General features: G+C 34.5%; 1 protein-coding gene across 1 annotated transcript in view; it reads right to left on the bottom strand.

Annotated features, from left to right (window-relative positions):
- Window positions 1–13,272, bottom strand: part of Mnr (Membrane-bound Notch regulator) — a 46,900-nt gene extending 33,628 nt beyond the window's left edge. The window contains exon 1 of the mRNA XM_089638169.1: window positions 13,071–13,272. Coding sequence (XP_089494295.1) covers window positions 13,071–13,079 — 9 coding nt within the window. The 5' untranslated portion in view covers window positions 13,080–13,272. The remainder of the gene's footprint in view (window positions 1–13,070) is intronic.
- Between the last annotated feature and the right edge of the window lie 10,673 nt (window positions 13,273–23,945).

The raw sequence follows: 23,945 nt of genomic DNA, 5'->3' as shown, positions 1-23,945 counted from the left end.
GAGTATGATTGGTATTATTCACTCTAAGCAACATTCTACAAATCAACAAAAAAGTTTTATGTTTAATTTTTAAGAAAGACAAACATTCCCCGGGTTACGAATAACCTGAAAATATTTGAAAATCTCCTACTACCACCACCGTAAGTGGAAAATGTTGCTAGTGTTGTGATTGAGGACTTAGCCAGCCGAGGAATTGAACACACTACGCCTGGATGGGACCCAAACGCGATGTCAACTCAGCCACCGACCGGTGTAAATTCAATGTCTTACCAATTGGAAATTTCCCCTTCCCCACGCTAAAATAACATTCTCGTGTATCCACGTAATGTTTTCTTATTTAAGGCGATGCCATACGTAGTAATGCAAAATCATGTGTTTTTGGTTTGAAAATTTGGTCGCCTAGAAATGTTTCAGATGCTTTAATTAAATACTGCGAGTAGCATACATCTTGGCCTTTGAAATAATCGAGTATTTTTTAGATAAGTCTTTTATAAGTACCGAAAAAAATAAAGTAAAGGCCTATGAAAACTGCTTTAAAGTTCAAAATCTCCTACTTACGAACCCATTCGGATATGATTTTATTGTACAATGTGGAAAATTAAGTTATTTATAAAATGATCAAAAAAAAATTATGCCTGAACATCCACAAAATGAAAAATAAAAAAAGTGGGTGTGTCAAGCCTACGCAAGACAGAAGTGAAACTTCTAGTATTCCTCTCTCTCTATTTTCATTTCATCATCTCTATTTTCTCTCTTAGGTTAGTTTGAAAATTAGAGGTTAAATAATTCAACGACGAAGCATGGATTTGCTTTTTCTAATATTTTCTTATAGATGAATGACGTTCGATTAATGTATAGTTCCAAAAATTTTCAATTTATTCACAAGTATACAATATTACATAAATAACAATATTACAATTAAAAATTACAAAGAAATTACAATGACAATTTACCAATCATGTGCCATTTTCATTGTCAATTTCATGAATATCATTTCCTAATGTCGTGATAATTGGGTTATGGTAACTAAAGTGCGAGATATATACATGAGCACTTAAATCCTTAATGAATCGTGCAAAAACTGCATCGATTGTTGTCCCGTGTCGGGAGAGAACGTTCGTGAGCGGCTCCCCCACCTCAACAAGCGCATATGGTGAGAGAGGGACAGTGAACGGTGAGCGGTGGTGGGGGTACCCGCATTTTCGTGTCGATCCTGACTCGGTTTTACTCCGTCCCCGAAAATCCATTACGCGCCTAAAGAAGTTTCACTTCAAAAGGCACTTTTTGCCCATGTTTTTTTCTTGCATAAATCAAAACAGGTGGATGGTGTTAAGCGGGAATTTAAACTTTATCGCCATCTACGTAAGGGTTGTTATTGATAGCGGCTCAATTTAAAATATTACACGACGTAGTGCATCGCCTTAAGTTGTTTTCGTTATAATATCTATACCCAACAGTACTTGCATACATATTTTAGCTAAAGAAACATATTACTCAGTTTATTTTCATAACTTTTGAAGGTTATACACATCATCATAATATTTAATCACTGAAAAGATAATATTAATAAATATAAATGAAACATGAAACAGGAAAGGACACCAAAAATAAAGTAACAGTCGCAAGTGGGAAATTATAGAAATTAATTGACGATAAAAATTACAGAAAAAAATCAGATCTTAGGAGCTCAGTGGTAGAGTGTTGTCCTTGTAAGAAACATGCCCTGTTCGGCCAGATGCGATAATTACTTCTTCATTTCTCTATTTTGTTTCGTTGTTGTTTGAGTCTTTTTTGTTACTTATTAACCTGTCGACTGTGGATGGTACACCGGTGTCCTCCATACAAAAATCGAAGCATTTTTTTAAAGAGATTTTAACCCTTATGTACCTACAAAGGAACTGTATAAATAATAAGTTCAGAAACGCTTGCAGTAAATATTTTTATCTGATGTGTGCAGCTTCTCTGACGGCTTTGGAATAAATAAGTTACGATTTTAGGCGTGTTATTTTTTCTCAAGGTCACGGATGTCACCACAGTCACAGTGTTTATGAATAAATTATTTTAAAAACTAAGGACGGGTTGTTTCGGAGAATTTGAACAATTCATCAAATTTCAACTTTCATTTTCGGGTTCTGTGAAAGACTAAATCAAGTTCTGTTTTTATATCATTGTAGGCTAGTTGCTTGACAAAACTGAAATAAAAACAGAACTTTAAAAAATCTTTCACAGAACTTGAAAATGAACGTTGAAATTTGATGAATTGTTCAGATTCTCCGAAACAACCCGTCCTAAGTCAATTTAATAATTGCCTAATCATTCATCGGATAAATGTGGAAACAGAGTTTCCTAGAAACTAATGATACATTTCTAGGAAACTACCATTATCGTGTCCGACACTGAGGAGTGGTGATATAAATCTTAGAGGGTGTGTGAGGTGTTATAAATAAGGGCGTGACTATTTAGCACATGAAATATCACATGGTATGTATTTCACAACGTATTTAAAAAAATAATAGTGACATTATATAGCTTCATGATAATAATTATTAAAAAAGACATTGAAATATCGTGATTGATTAACAAGTACATATATTATAACTTGACGCTCGGCTGTGGGATGATTATCCAACCTCTGTTTCTCCCCTCTTGCAAGATGGTATCTTCAAGACCCATCATTTCCTCGGAAAACTCTCCACACAGCATCCCCAAAGATGATTCATCCGCGTCCATGAGTTCTATAGAAGTACCCCCACTTGAATTTTGTGACCTGATATATTGCCAAAAGTTTTTGACATCGCTTTTAATCCCATTTTCAATATTAGCCAAGTAAAGTTTCTTTTTTAAAAACATGTCTTTTCTTAGTATATATATTTTTGCAGAGAATAATGAGTAATCTAAATTGCTTTTACTTGCTTTATACAATTATACATTTGTCAAACCACACCGGATAGTTTGTAAGTCGTATTATAGCGGTATTGTGTAAATGCCCACTTGGTCATAAAAATATGCATAGCTTGACTCATTAGTTAAAAGTCTCAGTTGTAAATCACTCGACATTAGTCTTAGTTATACAGGGTGGCCACAAAAAACGGATTTCAAAATTCCCTGATAATTCCAGGTTTTCCAGGGCAGTTTCTATATTTTTCCCTGATATGTTTTATTTGGTATAAGGACATATCGTTCAAAATTTTATTTTTGAAACACGATTTTCATCTACGCCAGAAAATTAGAACAGATACATAAATAAAGGGGATTCCGTCATCTAAAGCAAGGCTGCCCAACCTTTTTAACAGTTGGGCGAAATTGACGATTTTGAATCACTGGCGGGCCACTGACGGTTTCTATTTCCTATGACGGTTATTATTAATCACGGAGGGGGGGTTGTTAGAGAATTTCTATAAAACAACATAATTCCCCACAAAAAAAAATTCAAAATGAGTGCTCCCCACAAAATATTTGAAATCCATGGGGGGAGGGGGGGTTGTTACGGAACTTCGCTGAGAAAAAATTCCGCGCACCCAAAAACATCATATGTGATTCCCCACAACAATTTTTCGAATTCCATGGGGGGGGGGGCTACAAGATTCCATTTCGGACGCAAAAAATATTATGTCAAAAACCGGTGTATTTTTGTTTAAAAAGTAAGTTCAACAGGTTAGATTTTTTCGTCGCTGATTCTCGTTCTGAGTAGCCTAAATAGCGATAAATCGCCTTCGTTGGCAACACTGGTGACCGCGCGCAAGCTGCATTGATTGTTTTACCGCGGGCCCGCGACACTTTTTCAAATTGGCGGATTGGCGGGTTTTTTGAAAATGGTTCACGCGGGCCACTTATAATTCGTTCGCGGGCCACATTGTGGCCCGCGGGCCTGGGGTTGGGCAGCCTTGATCTAAAGCATTTATTATTTCCTTGCACCACAATGATCTATTCAAAACAAAATACACTTATTACAAATTTATGATATTTCGCCTGAAGACAATTTGTGTACAAATGAAAAGACCAGAAAAAAATAGACAAATAAACAAAAGTAAGTACAGTAGAACCCCGATAATTCGAAAAAACGCGTAATTCGAAATTTTCGCCGAAAAATTTCCGCAGAAAAATTTTTTCATACAAAAATTTTTTAATTCGAAATTCGAATTCGTAATTTATTTTTGTCCGCACACGAAAATTTGTTCGTGAAATTCGAAAAAAATTGATTTATGCGAAAATAAATCATAATATTTCGTAAATCTGAATCTAAAAGTCGGCCGTGGCGATAAAACGCCGAAAAATGTATTTATACGTGGCTATACAACGTCCTAATTAGTATTATTATTTTGTAAATCTGAATCGATTTACACTGGAATGTTGTATTTTTTTAAATTTATTTCGAATATCCGAGTTTGAAGGGCCGAGAAAATACGTTTTACGCGGATATATGTCGTAGTTTTACGAGTTTACACCAAATATCTGTATTTAAAGGGTCGGCCGCGACGAAACTCGGCCGCGAAATTTCGATTTACACGTAAATGTATCGTATATTTACGAATTTATTTCGAATATTTGAATTTAAATGGCCCGCCGCGACGGAAATCGGACGCGAAATTTCAATTTACGCGGAAATATATGGTATTTTTACTAACTTTACTTCGAATATCCGAATAAAAAAATACGGCGCGACGGAAATCGGCCGAAATATTTCGATTCACGCCGAAATATGACATATTTTTACGAATTTACTTCAAATATCTGAACTTAAAAGGCCGGCCGCGACGAAAAACTGCCGATAAAATTTGATTTACGCGGAAATATTTCATATTTTTACGAATTTACATCAAATATCTTAATTTTAAGAGCCGGCCGCGACGGAATACGGCCGCGAATTCTCGTTTAACGCGGAAATATATCGCATTTTTACGAATTTAAATTCAGATATTTGAAATAATGTGCCGGCTGCGACGGAAAATTACCGCGAAATCTCGATTTACGCGGAAATATATCGTATTTTTTACGAATATCTCAATTCAAAGGGTAGGCCGCGACCGAAATCGGCAGCGAAATCTCGATTTACGAGTAAATATATAGCATTTTTGCGAATTTATTGCGAATATCTGAATTTAAAGGGCCCGCCGCACAGTGGGCTGAAAATCGGCTTTCATAGACATAGAGACTTGAATTTTCAAGGGTATTTTTTTTTGCTAGAAATGGATTCTGCTGATCATTACTATGCTATAAAATGTCGTACGAAGAAATTGCGTGTACAAATGAAGGAGTTATAATTTTTTTAAGAAAAATTTGTATGGCGCTGACATTAAAAATGAGGCTTTCTCTGGAATCATAAGGTTGGCCGTTCTATCTTTACACACAGATAATACTACTATTTATTTTTATTTTTTTGACATACTTCATATTGTGGCGCAAGGTGCGATTATTTTTTTTTAAATCCTCAAAGTTGAAAAAACCCTTTTTATTGTTGATGATTCATTTTAATGCTTAAATGCTTTTAGGCTTGCAGTGTAAATAAAATATTGTAAACTAGACAAAGCATACTCATATGTAAAGCATTTAAGCATTAAAATGAATCTTCAACATAAAAAAGTTTTTTTTTCAACTTTGAGGGTTTTTAAAAAAAAAATCACAAGTTTCGCCACAATACAAATTATGTCAAAAAAATACAAATAAATAGTAGTATATTTGTGTGTAAGGATATAATGGTCAACCTTATGATTCCAGAGATAGCTTCATTTTTAATTACAAAATGGATTAAACAACAAAAAAGACAATATTACCAAAATGTCATAGCATAAAATAAAAATAAAACCTACACGTAACACACAAAACCAACATAAACACACATCACTCACAAACACACAAGATTATTTTCATTGTATTATTTTTTTAATTTTAAATGTATTATTATGTATTTTTATTTTTAATTTTAAATTTATTATTTTCTTTTCAAATTTACTATCTTCTCTTTAAATGTAATATGTAGATAAGATTTTCATATTATAAAATGAAGGCCTCAGCACGGGCAAGCCACCCAGTGAGGCCTACATTACTGGAAAACATAAATTGTAACAAAATAATGTACCAAATAAAAAAAAAAAAAAAAAATGTCAGCTCTATACAAATTTTTCTTAAAAAAATTATGACTCCTTCATTTGTACACGCAATTCCTTCATACAAAATTTTATAGCATATTAATGATCAGCAGAATCCATTTCTAGCCAAAAAAAATACACTTGAAAATACAAGTCTCTATGTCTATGAAAGGCGATTTTCAGCCCACTGTGCACAGTGTTTTGGCTTGCAGTGTAAATAAAATATTGTAAACTAGACAAAGCATACTCATATGTAAAGCATTTAAGCATTAAAATGATTCATTAACAAAAAAAAAGATTTTTTTTCAACTTTAGGATTTTTAAAAAATAAATCGCACCTTGCGCCACAATATGAAGTATGTCAAAAAAATACAAATAAATAGTAGTATTATCTGTGTGTAAAGATAGAACGGCCAACCTTATGATTCCAGAGATAGCCTCATTTTTAATGTCAGCGCCATACAAATTTTTCTTAAAAAAATTATAACTCCTTCATTTGTACACGCAATTGCTTCGTACGACATTTTATAGCATAGTAATGATCAGCAAAATCCATTTCTAGCCAAAAAAAATACCCTTGAAAATTCAAGTCTCTATGTCTATGAAAGCCGATTTTCAGCCCACTGTGCGCCGCTACGGTAATCGGCCGCGAAAATAAAGAAATAATTGGTATTAATACGAATTTACAACTAAAATACCACCCGGATTCGAAGAGGCGGCCGAGAAAATCGATTTTCGGCCTTTTTTTTTTTTCACAAAAATTCGAATTACGTGGGAATTCGTTAATTCGAAATTTGATTTTTGATGTCCCGTAGATTTCGAATTAACGAGGTTCTACTGTATTGACACTTTGTAAAAATGTTGATAATGATGATCTTTAAATTTTATTACGACCGTACTGGGTGTCCGACCCTTTTGACACTTTGTTGTAACTTTGCTAGCTTTTTCTTTACAGATTTCGCACCTACATAGTATAGGGTAAAAACCAAGGCGGGTGGTTTACGACATGATTGTGTTGCAAGAGCTATTTACGAAAATAATAATAATAAAATACCTACTTATCTAGTTTGTCTTTTTCGGCATATCTTTTGTTACACACTGCAAGTAAAAGTAATAAAACACAACTTTGGGACTTCACAAATCGTAAATAACGAATTTCGTTTTAATTTTTTGATTCCCTGATATTTTAAGAATATTTTAAAATTCCCTGACATTTCCCTGATAATTCCCGGTTCAGTAAAATTCCCTGATAATTCCCGGTTTTCCCGGTTTTCCAGGTCTGTGGCCACCCTGTTATAAGTCTCTCTCTATCTATAAAACTTAGTTATAAACCAAAAGTAATTAAGTCTAAGTGATCAATGCATAATTTAAGTCGTTAAGCGCCCTTGAGGTGATTTTCTCACGAAAACGGCGCTATATAAATAATCCAATCATTATTATTATAGTTGACATTTACTTTGCGTGATTTTTTTTGTGGGTGCAGATCAAAAATACCACTCAATACCGAGTAAAAATATTCCACTGCATCAACAGATTTTATGTCATGTTAATATTTCCAGTAAAAAAAAGAAAATATTTGTTTACACAGGTTAATGTTTAAAATTTAATTTGTTGAAGTGAATTCTTCCCGGTGCGGAACATAAAAGTGCATTCAGGTTTAACCTTCAGGCGTGGAGTATAAAAATGTATTCAGGTGCGGAATATAAAAGTGCAAAAGTGCATCAGGTTTAATCTGCAGGTGCGGAGTGTAAAAATATATTCAGGTTTAAACTTCAGGTGCGGAATATAAAAATGTATTCAGGTTTAATCTTCAGGTGCGGAATATAAAGTGCATCAGGTTTAATCTGCAGGTGCGGAGTATAAACATATATTCAGATTTAATTTTCAGGTGCGGAATATAAAAGTGTATTCAGGTGCGGAGTATAAAAATGTACTCCCGTTTAATCTTCAGGTGCGGAATATAAAAGTGTATTTAGGTTTAATCTTCAGGTGCGGAATATAAAAATGTATTCAGGTTTAATCTTCAGGTGCGGAGTATAAAAATGTATTCAGGTTTAATCATCAGGTGCGGAGTATAAAAATGTATTCAGGTTTAATCTTCAGGTGCGGAGTATAAAAATGTATTCAGGTTTAATCTTCAGGTGCGGAGTATAAAAATGTATTCAGGTTTAATCTTCAGGTGCTGTGGAGTTGAATAAATTAATTTCACTATAGGTTGTAGGTACTTGTGTATGATGTCACGGCGGTTTTCGCCCTACTAATAGGTGATACAGGTCAGCAGCTGCGTGTTTGTGCTGCCAATCGATATCAGCGGTGTTAGTATTAGAACGTCACTCCCAGGGCAGGGGTCAAGTGATTAGGATATAAGAATTTCTTCTATGTATATAAGACCGGTCAAATTAATGTTATTTTATTAAAACACGAGGCCAGTCATTATTATGTTCTTAATCTTAAATAATATAAAGCGAATGAAATAAGTAAATGAAAAATAACTACTAGATTACATGAAAATAGGAGTTACCTATAAGACGTACGGAAGTGAATGAGCCAATGCTGCAGAAATTGTATTAAACAAAACCATGAAAAGTTATCTTGACTTTTCATTCCCTAGTTCGAGTATAAGAGGATGGGATTGCTTATTTTCAATATTGGTTGTTCCAAAACCAAACATTAGTTTATTCAATAAAAAACAATCTTTGTTTGACGGCCTTCTTGGTCGAAGGGTAAGGATCTCGACTAGCAATCCGGAGGTTGCGGTTTATATCCCGGCATGCGCAAGTGAATTTTATTTTAAAAATTTGTGGTGTTTCACAATTTATTCAATAACAATAATTTATAGTACATTTGCGACACGTTTCAGAGAGAAAGATACATCAAAGATATTCAGAACTGAAACTTTGCTTGTAATGTCTTTAGTTTGGTAACCATATCTGAATAGCCAGGTACTTCCCCACCTTCGTCTCCCCCATCTTCACCACCTTCAGCCACACAACATACCACAATTGGGTGTGCCATTGTCTCACTGACTGACGGTTGGGAGCAGTTGGGATTCTTGTGCGGTATTAAAAAAAACTATATACTACACTAGTCATTCTGACTTAAATCTCGGTTGAGGCTAGTAATTATATTTTTTGTGAATTAATTTATCGGAATCATAACGAATTATTTCGTTTGTATATCTCTTCCCGAGTCAGCAAACACTTGGTATTGATCCAAATTCTTAGAGATTTCCCAAGGAGGTGAAATTTGATGAACATGTGAGAAATGGTTGGGTCTTTAAGGTTAAACGCGACGCTAGTTATATTCTACGTGTTCATAGATGGCGTAATTAATTAATTTGATCAAAATTCGCTTGTTGCAAGGTATTGCTTTACAGTATTAAGACAAATTATATGTTTGCGCCCGCATATACGCAATATGAATATGAATAAATAGTTTTGTCTATATAAAAACTCAATTCTATCGAGAAAGGCATACAAATACAATATTGGATTGAATAATCGGTACAATATTGTATTTGTATGCCTTTCTCGAAAGAATTGAGTTTTTAAACGAACAAAACTATTGATTCATATTCATATTGCGTATATACGGGCGCAAACAAATGATTTTTCTTAATATTGTAAAGAAATACTTTGCAAAAGCGTATTTTAATAAAATTATTTAATTAACGCCATCTATGAACACGTAGAATATAACAAGCGTTGCGTTTAACCTTAACCTCTGTCAATCTAAATAAGTAAGTATTATTTATTATTTTCAGATCAACTAGTTTGAATAAATTTATATATTTCTATGTAGGTGCGTAGTTGATAATTCTAATTCCAACGTAAAAAAAGAGCGTGGAGAATAAATAAGATATATGGGGAAAAAAAGAGCGTGGAGAATAAATGAGATATTTGGGAAAAAAATAATAATCATAATAACCTCTATAAATTATTGGTAATCTGGTTAAAAACGAGATTGAAGGCAGTTTCCGGATAAACTTTTAGTAAATTTGTAATAATATCAGAACACGTGTTCATGCACTTGCGTTTGTCAATGAAATGCGAAAATGTTAGGATTTTTATGAACCCGTGTTTCGACATCGTGACAACGCATTGGTATTTTACTTAAAGTTTATCAGGAAACCCATCAATTCATTCGTTAAGGGCCTGCAATACCGTTTATAACTAGATTACAGTAATTTTTGTCAGAGCAGAACCCTCGGTAGTCTTGAGTATTGATTTTACAATCATAGTTCCATGTTCGATGGTCGCTTCTTCGGTAAAAAAAACTGTAGGATCATTTGTTTCCAATATCTTCATTTTTGCAACGATTCGATGGGCCTTTTTTATATAAGTCGCCTACGGACGATATACCGTATCCAAAACCGGTATGCACCATGTTTGGTACATTTTAATTTTAGTTTTCCGTCACGCCCTTAAAACGGTTTTTTTAAACTGCTGAATAAATGATATTACTCATTTATAAATGAGTAAATGGAATATGTTCCTAACATTGACATTAAAATACACAGGCAACTCGCATTGTAATAGGTATCACCATTCGGTCCCCGAAAATAAATTCTGAGTACATATTACTGGTCCTTTTTACAATGGCGCGTAAAAAACTTAATTTCATATCCAAGATCGAGTAAACAAAAATTTTATATTTTGTTACACTATTTAGTTAGACACTTTTACAATTGTGTTATAATTTTCCCACCTAACTCAATTTTAGTGTCGCTACGCCAGGCGGTTCGTTTAAAAATGAACATTCAGATCCTGCGCAGAAAAGCAAACCTTTGCCTTACTTTAGTGAACTTTACTATTCTGCTTATTTCAATACGACTAATGTAAGTCATAGTTTATTCAAAGCAATAATATGAAATGTTACCCAGATTTCAAGTTAGGGCGAGTCTATTAATTTGGAAGTCTATGATTCCTAACCAAGGCATTGTATTGTTTACCAACAGGAAATTGATAGTGGTTACTTTATTTTAATGTTATATTTATCTTGACCGCGTTCTAAAAAAACAGTTTTCGAACCCGTTACTAATAAAAATACTAATACTAAAAAAGTTCACATACTATAATTTTACTACAATTTAAATCAGATTCGTATCCAGAACATCCGAAATTGATATTAACACATCGGAAAGTTACGTAATTTTCATCGTAGGAAAATTGCAACAGGAAACATTAGACTTCCAAGGAATGTCAAATTCCTTTGCAATACAAATACGAGATTATTTGGTTTCTGAAATTATAACAGAGTTCATAAAATATATCGTAAACGAACGCAAACGAACCGTTCGGAGGTAAACGAACTAAGTCAGATCTACGTTTCTTTGTAAGAAAATTTGAGAGAAACTGGTACCTACGTTATGTTGGCGATGCTTTTTTTAAATATGAAATAAGTCGATATGTTGTCATATGGTTTTGACAACGTCCCTTCATGGGCTAATCTATTGTACTTATCGAACACTAATAATGAAATAAATAGTACAGAATCCAGAACTTTCCATGTAAAGGCGGCTCATTAGAGAATTCTTGACAGGTAGCTTCGTCACCGCATTTGACGTTACTAAGATGGAATAAAAATACGATTGCATTAATACCAAATGCCGTCATCAAACGATCAAACATTCCGCACAAGGAAATAATAATATTATCTTGTTGGTGTAAGACCTAAGACATAAATAAGAATATTGATTAATTCCACATAAAACTTCCATTGGAATTTTACAGCTTATTCCATCACTAAAGGTGAAAAGAGGTAATGTGATTTCAAAAAATATTTACAGTGCATACATTTTTAGTGTTATTTCACCCGCAATGCTAGGCATTTGCTTGTGTTATGTAATAATTAATTAATTAATAACTAGAAAAAAATACTTACCGATGCAAAATGTGGCTTGGTTATAATTAGGTTTTCAATTAATAATTGTTACTTCGAAGTAAGATAGATTTCAATATGCAACGCGTACATTTTAATCTTTTTATGAGTCTTCATATTATCATGGCTGAATTCGTGATTTTTTCTATATTTTTACCATTGATTTGTTTATCCATCTTTATTATTTATATTACATTGGTGATGTGCTGTGTCCGTCTCACTATACACTAGTGTGGTGAGAAAATGCAGAGGCGCCCCTCACAATAAGCATAAATTATTTTAAAAACATCCAAATAATAGATTCTGAGGAGAGTTTTTGGTAGTCTTTTAGAGTAACTGGACACGCTTGATACGTATATGTTTTATAAAAAAAAAAATTAAAAAACAACTATTTACGTCCGGGGAGATGGTAAAAGATGCATTCAAGGAAGATTTTTGGTGTTAAAATGTCGATAAATGATTTTTTTTTGTTTGAAGTTTTCGTATCGTGACCAGCTACTCTAAAATTTGATCTGGGATTTATTTGTATTTTCATTTTTAATTAACTCACACAAAGAATCTACTTTACAAAAGATATTATTAGTTTCTTAGTTTAGGTTTAGTTAAAAAAAAGAAAGAAAAAAAACAAACTAAAAAACAACTTTTCATTTATGTCAAAACGTAAGAAAATGGCATCAAAATGAACACGAAGAATTTTTCAAATATTAATGAAAAACAATTACGTTGCTTCTCCGTGGACTGAAATAGTTGTTCCTCGTTGTAATTAAACTGGTATGAAGTGTTTTTTTTATAATAATTTGTGCGCATAGGATAAGGTACGCCTCTGCATATTTACCATTTTTTATGCAAACCAAATATTACGAAACGTAAAAGTTGTCGCCTACACAATGGAAAGCCTAAAAACAGGTGATATTAGTAAACGGCAGCTATGAACAAATGCAAAGTTAATTGCTGTAAGAAAAACAACATAAGACTATTTTATCAATCGCCTCCATGTGAACTTGTTTCAAGGTGAAATAAACATCTAACATAAGAATAACATGATAAACTACCAACTGTGATCTTCAACAGCGTCAACTATTTATAAACACAAATAAAACTCACTCTGGCCATCTTAAATCCAAAGAACGATGCACTTTTCTTCGATATAAACACAATATAACTTTCTAACCACACTAGAATATGCACAAAATATGTAATTTGTGAACTAACACGTAAAACGTCAATAATAATTCTATGACGATATGGAGCAATACGTCGCCATTTTGACGACGAAAAGAAACAACTGAGCGCGCGGCGGCAAATCTGTTTACTGGTCTCGACTGGTCTCGACGTCCACCGAATGTCCAACTGTTCTAAATTCAAATAAAGTAGGTACTTATTTATATTTGGGTCATAAACATCGCAGGTACTTAGTCGATACGGTATTTTGTTTGTACGAATTCGAACATGAAAAATATTGACTATCTATCTGCTTCTCCTTGAATTTAATAGCGGTTTTGTTTTTTGAACTAGTTTCATCGCACGAATCCAATGGGACTAGAAGTCCCTATAATAAGGTGATGTTTTTATTGTTTTGGTATGGAAATAAATTGAAGGTATAATATGAGAAATAGGCAGTGGAAATTTAAAATTTTCAGATATTGTTATTCGACACTCATTTCAAATTTACTTTTCAATTTCGATTTGTTATATAACAAAACCAATATTTATACTGAACCGTGAATTGTGAACAGTCGGTACGACAGATGTAGAATATTTTTTTTGGTAGGACCACAAAACTTGAGACCCATAGGTACTTGACTTGGCAATTTTCAACAAAGATAATGATATTTATTTTTACATATTGATGTTAACTTTAGCGGAAGTCTCACAATGAAATACAAGAATTGGCTGAGGGTATAAATCAGTGACTCCGGGAGGTGATTCTCCATTAAAGTACACTTAAAAAACACTTTTTCCGGTATTCCAACGTTTAAATGTAATTTTCAGGTAAAAAAATCTATTTGGCAAAAAATTGTATAGGAAAGCAATGGAATTTCCGTGATTTATTTTTGGGTTGTTATGCGAGGAGTTATTATGAGGAAGCGCAACAAGGCATAATAATCCTAAAATAATTCAAGATAAGGCTATTTTTCTTTTTGCTTTTACCATCATGTAGAATCACCTTTTAAAGTTACTGCACCTTACCCCCGGACATCCTGTATGTAATCGTGTTGTGTTCATTTACTATCTTCTATTTGATAGTGAATCAAATAATTTTTAAATAAAATATTATATCATTTAGAACTTTGAGAGCCACTGACCAAATGTAAGAGTGAGAGGCAAGTATCGCATTGGCGGCGTGAACCATGAAGTACGTCACTTCATCGCTACGCTAACTAGTAACCCTAGTAACTACTCACGCTCGATGCGGATTGTGCTACAGCAGTATTGTGTTGACTGTATCTGGCTAGCCAGGTATTCCCCGACCTTCTCCCCTCTCCTACTTCATTCATTGGAGGCGACATAACCAATCAACTAACGAATATGATATAAAACGGATCGTATCGTCATAATATCATTGTCACTGCGTCATACATATTAAGAAACGGTTTTCACAAAGGACGGAAATTAATGACTAATTAATTACTCATCTGTCAATCATCTTAAATTTACAAAGCGGAGAGTGTCTGTGAGGCGTGGATTTGATTTTTATCTACAGTTAAATGCATTTTTACATTTTCTATCAAATTTGGCATACTTCACCTTCAAAACAAGAGGAAGGTAAATGTCTACATTATGGTACTTATACATTTGCGAACCGAGCCATGAATTTCGGGAAAGCAACGAAGCAACTGCAATTGGCGTTTCGCGCCATTTGCAGTTGTTTTGTTCCTTTCTCATAAGTTGAGGTTCAGTTCGGCAATTCGGTTCGCGTATGTATATTGTATACGTAGCATTAGATTTCGAAAACCTCCGTGGAAATCCCGGGCAGTTATAACGTTATAACGATTACGGCAATAGCGAGTGCACTGCTATAATGACAAATTATAATAATAAGTGTTTTATTATCTATGTTTTTTTGTAACAGATGCATAGATATTTTGATATCCTCACTGGGATCTCCCGTGCTGAGGATTTCATTTACATATTATTAAAATTTTGCAGTATGGATAATTTAAAGTAATTATAAATACATATATTAAACAGTGTTTTTCTGAAATACATAATTATAAATATTTTACATGGTGTTTTATTTTGTTCAGTTGAGTTTGTAGTATCAATTACAAAACGATATTTTAGTTTACATATCTTCATATAATTTTTGAGGAGGAATTGTTATAACGAGGTCGAATCACTGATATACTTGGCAAATTGTGCACTACGTCGTGTAATATTTCGAATCGAGCCGCCACTAATAACACTCCTTACGTAGATGGCGATAAGGCTTAAATTCCCGCTTGATTTAGGCAAGAAAAAAACATGGCCAAAAAGTGCTATTTATTTTATTTTGAGGATGTTCAGGCATAAATATTTAAATGTTTTCCGATCATTTTATAAAAAACTTAATTTGCCACATTATACGATGAAACCATAACCGAAAATGAGTTCGTAAGTAGGAAATTTTGAACTTTAAAGCAGTTTTCATAGGCCTTATAAATTATTTTTTTCTGGGCTTATAAAAAGACTTATGCAAAAAATACTCGATTGTTTCAAAGGCCATCAGATGTATTATACTCGCGGTATTTAATTAAAGCATCTGAAACATTTCTAGGCGACCCAATTTTCAAACCAAAAACACATGATTTTGCATTACTACGTAGTGCATCTCCTTAACAACACAGATTCTGAATACATGAATGGGTCGTTGGATCTAAACAATTAGGGACGGATTCATATTTTATGGCACTACCTGGTGTAGATCATCGGCTATGTGAACCATTGCTATCCATCGGGCACTATGTAAATTGTCATAAAGTCGTCGTGCGAAATTTGAGCTTCGCAAATTTGTTCCCTATTTACGTCTTCTTTTGTATTACAGCACGTCAATTTTATTTTAAAAACTAATATGTTTATGAAGTTACCTAGTTACGAGTACTTACATCCCTGCACGGATAAATTTACGATAGTTGATGCACAACATTTCAGCGTAGGGGCCGCTTTGCCTATTTGTTAAACAGGTCGCGACCTACAAGCGGATTTTTTTTTGTTTCTGTTGAGGGGGAGGGGGTTGACAGCAAAATTCAAGAGTTAACGTTTCTTTTGTTTTGTTTTTTTAATTTTTTGCTATGCAAACCGGTTGTTTTTTTGATTGTATTTAGAAAAAAGCCACGTAAATTAGGCAAAATCTGTAAAAAATGTTCTTAGCCACGGTTTTCAAGAATTACCCCAAGCATTTAGATGTTTCTCTATGGCCAAGTCAGCCGTATGAAATTGACATGCGGGCCGCAAGAATGGAGTCGCGGGTTGTGCATCACTGGTTTGTGACTTACAGCCGAAAACCAAAACAATTCCGCAAGTTAGTCATTTTGATGGCATACCCGGTCACCATTAGTAGGTACAGTCTGAGGTACAGATCTGCTTAATGACCTTCAAAGCATTGCAAGGAATGGCGCCAGCCTATATATCGGAACTATGTATCCGACAAAACTTAAGCAATAGACAGCTTACTCTAAGGTCAGCAGATCTATTTAGATGTTAGTAATCGTCTAATCGAACTTTCGAGGTCAAATAGAGCCGTTTACTATGATCGTTCTTTTAGTGTAACAGCTGTAACAGGCCTTCTCATCTGGAATAGACTTCCCTCAGCTCTTACCTCAGCTCCAGAATTTGGCTGAATTTAAACGGGCTTTAAAAACAAAATTATTTAAAAAATCTTAACTTCTTTTCAATATTTTATAATAAGAGATATTCTAAAACTTGCGGTAATTGTTTGGTTTCGGTTGCCTCCTTATTGTACCTTTTTAAAATCGTCTGCTCAGAAGATTATCATTTCTGAGCACAAACTGCCTCCTGTTTTATACTGGTTTTAGTTTTGATATTCTTGTTTTGTCCTGTCCTGCTGTTATTGTTATTCTAAGTTTTGTCGTCACTTTGTATAAACAGTGTATTTAGTGTTATAATATTAGATATGTATTGGGTAAGGCACACTGTAGGAATAATTTTAAGAACCACTAATACTGAATTACCATTTTTTTATTTTATTATACGAGTAGTTAAGCGCACTTGAAGTGAAATGACACTAAACTGGGCTTTATAAATGCCATTTTATTATTACACTACGCACAAGCTAGTGATATTAAGATAGACAATTTAGTGATATTTTTCTTGGAAGCCTTGAACCAGGTGGTGATAGTTAAAATGCGTTGATTGTTTTGAAGAGGAAATTGAGAAGCATAAAAGGGAAATCTTCAAAACAACCGTTCATAATAAATTTGAGTAATAAAAGTGTATTTTCAAAATAATTATTTTACTAAGTAAAACCTACTCGTATTTTGAAAATAAACTGTACTTTTGCAAATAATTCAAATTAAAAAAAAAAAAACATTTATTGCACAAAAATACAGAGTACAAAGGGTATAGCTTATAGCTTATAGGTTACATCCTATTTCTTCAGTTAACCCAACAAATGTATAAATAAATACATATACTGATAGTAGATGCAGGTAGGTAGGCTGTAAGGAGAAAGTTTAGTCGGTCCCCTAGTGCTCGTTATAATTATTTTTGACTTAATTATTTAAAAAAAAAACAAGAGTAATAATTTTTTTTCTCAATAATTAAATAAATTAATGTATTCCATAATATCCCAACAAAATGACAATTCGACACACCTTTAAAAAGTGAATTAAAAGCGATAAAAAACTAACATTTGTACCTAGAAAATTTAACCCACTTAACCTTGTTTTGTTTCATCACTTAATGACTCACTTTTTAAAAGTGCGCGGGGAAAAACGAGTATTACTGATTTATTAAAATCAGGTTAAAAACGAAATTGCTGGCCGTTTCCCGTTAAACTCTTAGTACAGTACCAATATATCACACGTGTTCATGCACATGCATTTGCTTGATAATATATAATGACGAAATGCGAAAATAAAATGATTTTTATGATCATGTGTTTCGACATTGCAATAATAAATTCCTTTTTTACTACAAGTTTAACAGTAAAGCTATCATATCATTGCCTACAGTCCCGTTTTTAATCGGATTACGAATAATTAGATTATATTATAGATTCTTACTAATTGCCAGTAAGTTTTCTACGTATGTGTTAAATTGTTATTGTGTTGAGTTTTTCGGTAACCAAATAAATAACACTCCTCCCGAATACACATAAGCATAGCTTTCATGGGGTACATCTTCAAATAAAAATATATATATCTACGTAATGAAATGGTACACTATGTAAGACAATGAAATGGTACAATAAATTAGATATTTGAATTATTACTCTGCAATTTGTTAATTCATAAATAAATTTCCATAAAAATATAAAATAATGAAAAGTGTTTGTGGCGCCACTTTGTTCTTTATGCAAATCTACAGTTTTATTTAGAGATTGGTGTCATTTTGTACACTTGACCTGAAAATTATTGTCTTAAACTGTTAAAGTTCGCACCCTGCGACGACCACATTATCAAGTATTGTACCAAATAATAAATAGTATAAAAAAAAAAATTACAATGGTGCGGATTATGCATGGTTTTCCAATAAGAGGTATTATTTTGATATTCAATCGTAAAAGATTAATGGTTTGGTTGCTTGTGTGGAACTTAGCGCCGTCTTGTTGAAAGTAAACGTTGTCCAGATCAATACCATCCAATTCCGGCCATAAAAAATCATCAATCTCGATAGCGCAATCCATTCACAGTAACTGTTGCTCCAGCCTCATTTTCGAAAAAGTAAGGTCCAATGACTCCGCCGGACCATAAGCCGCACCAAACAGTCACACGTTGAGGATAGAGAGGCTTTTCAACAATAACTCTTGGGTTTTCCGAGCCCCAGATGCAATAATTTTGTTTGTTGACGAAGCTACCGAGGTGGAAATGGGCCTCATCATTCAAAATGATTTGCAATTGATTCACTCAAGTGAATTTTAATAGGTTCAATGCGTTGTTGAAGCGTGTATAATAATGTAACGTAATATAATAACGTTTTAATAATGACGTAGTTTCTACTTGTCAAATGTTAAAAAATGACACCTTCAAAAGTAACATCTACCGAAATAGCGGGCTATTCAAAATAACACCTCTTATTGGAAAACCCTGTAGGTATTTTCTTTTGCATAGTTCAAACATGGCCTCCGTGGTCGAGGGGTAATGTTCTCGACTAGCAATCCGAAGATGGCGGGTTCAATCTCCGTGTTATTACACAATGTATTTATTTAAAATAGTATGTAGTACGCTTGCGGCACGTTCCAGAGTAGAATATACTCTCAGTATCACCCTGGTGTAAGACCACCATTCAGAATTGAAACATTGCTTGAAACTGATTGAACCATAATTTGGTGATCAAATCTGTATAGACAAGTACTCCCCCACCTTCCTCTTCGTCTTCCCCATCTTCTTCTCCACTTTTCTAACTTCAACATCACAACATAATCCAATTGGGGATGTATTGTCTGACTGACGGTTGGGAGCAGTTGGGACTCTTGAGTTGTATTCACATAAAAAAAGAATTGCATTTGAAGAATTACATATTATTTCACGATAAGGTGCGAGGCACCAGTGGCAGGCCGTGGTGTCGTAAATAATGAGTACGTAAATATTGTAAAAGTATAGTGTCAACAATTAATGGACAGACCGTTCATTCGTATATTTTATCGGTGACATGTCGTCATGTTTTTTTTCTTCCAATAAGTGGCGGCTCGTGACTCGTGACTGGGTACACAACTATAAAACGACCTTATGCACGCAGCTAAAAATGTTTCAAAATTAATTTTCGGCTGTATCATTTTAAAAATATCCTTGACTTTATAGTGGTACACCGTATCCATCAAAACACCATCTATTTTTTTTTTTTTTTTTTTAAAGAAAGACAAACATTCCCGGGTTACGAATAACCTGACAATATTTGAAAATCTCCTACTACCACCACAGTAAACGGAAAATGTTGCTTGTGTTGTAATGGAGGACTTAGCCAGCCGAGGAATTGAACACACTACGCCTGGGTGGGACCCAAACGCGATGTCAACTCGGCCACCGACCAGTCATGTAATATTTATTTTTATTTTTTCGAAGCTGAATAATGAAACAAAATATAAGAAGAGGCAGATACTACAGACCGCCAAACAACTCGGTTTTGGTACACAATCCTTGCCTCATTCACATTCATACATCGTCTCATACATACTCTTCTACTATTCTTGTCTCTTGACGTGGCCCGTCTCAAGTATCTGATTCACTTGATCGTGCCATGTCCTACTCGGGCGTCCCCGATTTCTGCTACCATTCACATTTCCGTCATACATTCTCCTTAACTCCTTTCTTCACTCATTCACTCTACATGTCCAAACCCTCTAAGCGTCCCTTTCTTAATCTTACTCATTACGCATTATTATTTTTGCGGATCTCCACATACATACATGGTTTTACCACACATACGCATAAGGGATCTCATTTCTATAGCATTCAGTCTACTTTCATCCTTCCACTGCCAGATCCATGCCTCACTACCATACATCAGGGTAGGTACCAGCACTCGATAGTGGACTGCTAATTTCGTTTCTTTGGACATTTTTTATGTTAGCGCCAACTGCGTTCAGTTCTCCATTAATGGAGTTACCTGCATTTACCCTTCTTTCAATATCTCTGTCAGCCTTCCCATCTCTCGTAAACATACTTCCTAAATACACAAACTCATCCACCTATTCACCTATTCGCTCCAAGTATTCCTCATTCACGACTATATTGCACACTGTTTTCGTAATCTCTCTTTCAAACTCCATTACTTTAGACTTACTTACATTCATCATGAACTCATTCTTCATACATACTTCGTTCATCCTAGACACGAGATATTGTAGATCTTCCATACTAACAACTAACAAGCAATAAACAAGCAATGAGATACTGTAGATCTTCTATGCTAACAACCAATCAGCACCGCATCATCAGCATACAACAGGCAACATACTTTCAGATTACTGAAATTCGCGCCCAATCCCACTTCTTTCAATTCTTGCAAACAATTATCCATGTATAGATTGAATAACCACGGTGACATTACGCAGCCTTGTTTAACACCTTTTTGATATCAATATACTGTAGATCTTCCATACTGTTAGCAATCAGCACCGCATCGTCAGCATACAATAGGCAACATACTCATTAGTACATATAGAGGTTACTCAAATTCACACCCGATCCCACATCTCTCAATTCTTGCATACACTAAGGACGGGTTTTTTTAGAGAATTTGAAAAATTCATCAAATTTCAAAGTTAATTTCCAAGTTCTGTGAAAGTCCAACTAAAGTTTTATTATTATATCAACATGGGCCATTTGCTTCACAAAACTGAAATACTAATAGAACTTTTACAGTCCTTGAAAATTAACTGTGAAATTTTATGAATTGTTGAAATCTTCTGAAACATCCGTCTTTAACCATGACTATATTGAATAACCACGGTGACATTAAGCAGCCTTGTTTAACACCTTCTGTGATATCAAACCACACCGAACTACCGTTCACATTCCATAACACATGCAACGCTTTTCTCATACAGAGACGTAATTACCTGTGTGAGATTCATGTTCACTCCATACTTGGACAATACTTTAGATAGATTTTTCTGTCAATTTTTATTGTGAGTTTCACTGTGTGCTCACCCGTGCTGAGGCCTCCATTTTACAATTTTATAAGATAAACAAAATGTATGTAAATAAAATGGACTGTATAAAAAAAATTAAATGAAATTAAACGAATTTTAATGAAATACTAATTCAATTTCATTGGAATAACTTTTATTTAAAAAAATTTTGAAGCTTATATAATATATCATTGAGGAAGAAGATAATACTAATAAATTTAAACAAAACATGAACCAATGAACAAGACACAAAAAGAAAAGTAGCGGTCTCAACAGGGAATCAAACATAGGATCTGTCTTACCGGAACAACCACTCTAACCACTCGGCTACTGGGACCTAATCATTTTATTTTTCTGTAAATTGTTCTGTTTCATATTACGTTTAGATTTATTAGTATCGGCGTACACAAATACATTCAAACGCGTCCTATTTGTGAAATAAATAAATGATTTGCCTGTACATATCTACCTATTCTCTCCAAAAATGAATGTAGGTAGGTACCCAGTACCTATCACCTACCGACAAATTAATGAAAGGCTTCATTGTTTTTCTTAGTTGGCACCGTGTGAGTAATTTGGCGTTTTCCGTTCACTTGTGTAATGGTTCCATCCTTCTACATTTATACCTATATTGAAATAATGGTTATTTCTCCTGTCTGATCTGCAAAATGTTGTAACATCCTGGTCATTGCCCTTCGATTTTCCTAAGCTGTTGGTGGCGCCCTTAGAGGACTACCTTAAGAAGAAACCCTAGCTAAGTCTTTCGACCCCCGTATGGAACATACGGCAGAAGATCTTAAGATTTAATTCGCAATAATGCCCCTTTTTCAGCGTTGTGTATTTTTTGGTTTTGAAATTCATATGAGATATGAACGGGCTATTAATGCATATATTTGTGGTAATCCTGGTTCGTTTAAATTAGAGTGAATGATCCCTTTACCATTGAAATTTTAAAACTTTCTTATAAGACCGCGCGTTTAGCCTACTCTCGTCTCCTACAGTACCCCTAACTCTAATACAGTAGTAATCAATTGTAAACCTTTCCTTTTAAGCTCTTTCCTACCTTAAATAAATCCGAGGACATGAAATAGTTTCGTTATTGCACAAATTAGTATAGTATGGTATTGACATGCATAGTGCGACGGTTTTCACCATCTCAGCTCCGGGGTCGCCTTCATTCTGTTTTACATATATTAATTTTGTTATTCGACACTTAATCTTTTATATGGAAGGGACGAGAGGGGGGGGGAGAGGAAGGGTAAACTATGTGATCGAAATGTTTTTTTTTTTTTTTGCAAATTACGTTGGCTCCTCCGCTGACCAAATACGAGAACGGTGGATGGTGATCAGAAATCAAACGCTGACTCCGACGTGGCTAGACTATACCCCACAGCTGGCGATCCATTTCATAAAGATACCCTGACCTTTCGGATCCATTCACGTCCAAGAGAAAGCGAATTAAGTCATCACGCCACTTCCGAAATCGCTCCAACGCCCATTCCTCCGGACGAGCTACTTTACTGAGTCTAGATGGGGAAGGTAATTGCATCCCATATCATGATACTAACGCGATAAGTGTGTCGTGTAGGTTTTGCCTGATGAAGCTCAATCTCCCACGTGCCGTCAGACCTACAGTTCACCTCAAAGGAGCTGCTGTAATTCCGCCAAGGGAGCGTTCCAGTTGGCTTACATCAGCCCCTCGGTCGACACCATTGAATAATGTGATAGCGCTGCGGACTTATTCCCACGAAATATTACGCCGCCGCCCTCCACGTGGATTTTCACAGACGTCCAAAGTGCCTTCATCCTAAACGCCCCAACTGCAGGCCGTGTTCTCGTTCATTACCAGTTGGCTTCATAATTTTCATTCCACTTTCGCGCCCTTGACTCTACACGGCCCCGTTAGAGGGAGTAGTTCTCCAGCGCTTCGTTGGCCTGATTCGTCCACGTTGGCAACCCCTCTCACGTGATAGCGTGAGAAAAAAAATCCTTCTGTCTAGTCCGTGTTTGTGAGAAACGGATTTGCAGCGACACTATCAGACATTACCCAACTATGAAGTTTATTCGAGAGGTAAATTTGGGAATGGGGTAAGGCTTGAGGGTAATTATATTGATTTTGTCGGGGGATCCTGAAAATTGACATGTTGGTTTTATGTACATATTAAAATGGATTAGTAGTAACTGTC

Source organism: Hesperophylax consimilis, chromosome 12, assembly GCF_061612785.1.
Source record: "Hesperophylax consimilis isolate HC1 chromosome 12, BYU_Hcon_1.0, whole genome shotgun sequence".
Classification (NCBI taxonomy): domain Eukaryota; kingdom Metazoa; phylum Arthropoda; class Insecta; order Trichoptera; family Limnephilidae; genus Hesperophylax; species Hesperophylax consimilis.
This window is presented reverse-complemented; position numbering and strand designations above follow the sequence as displayed.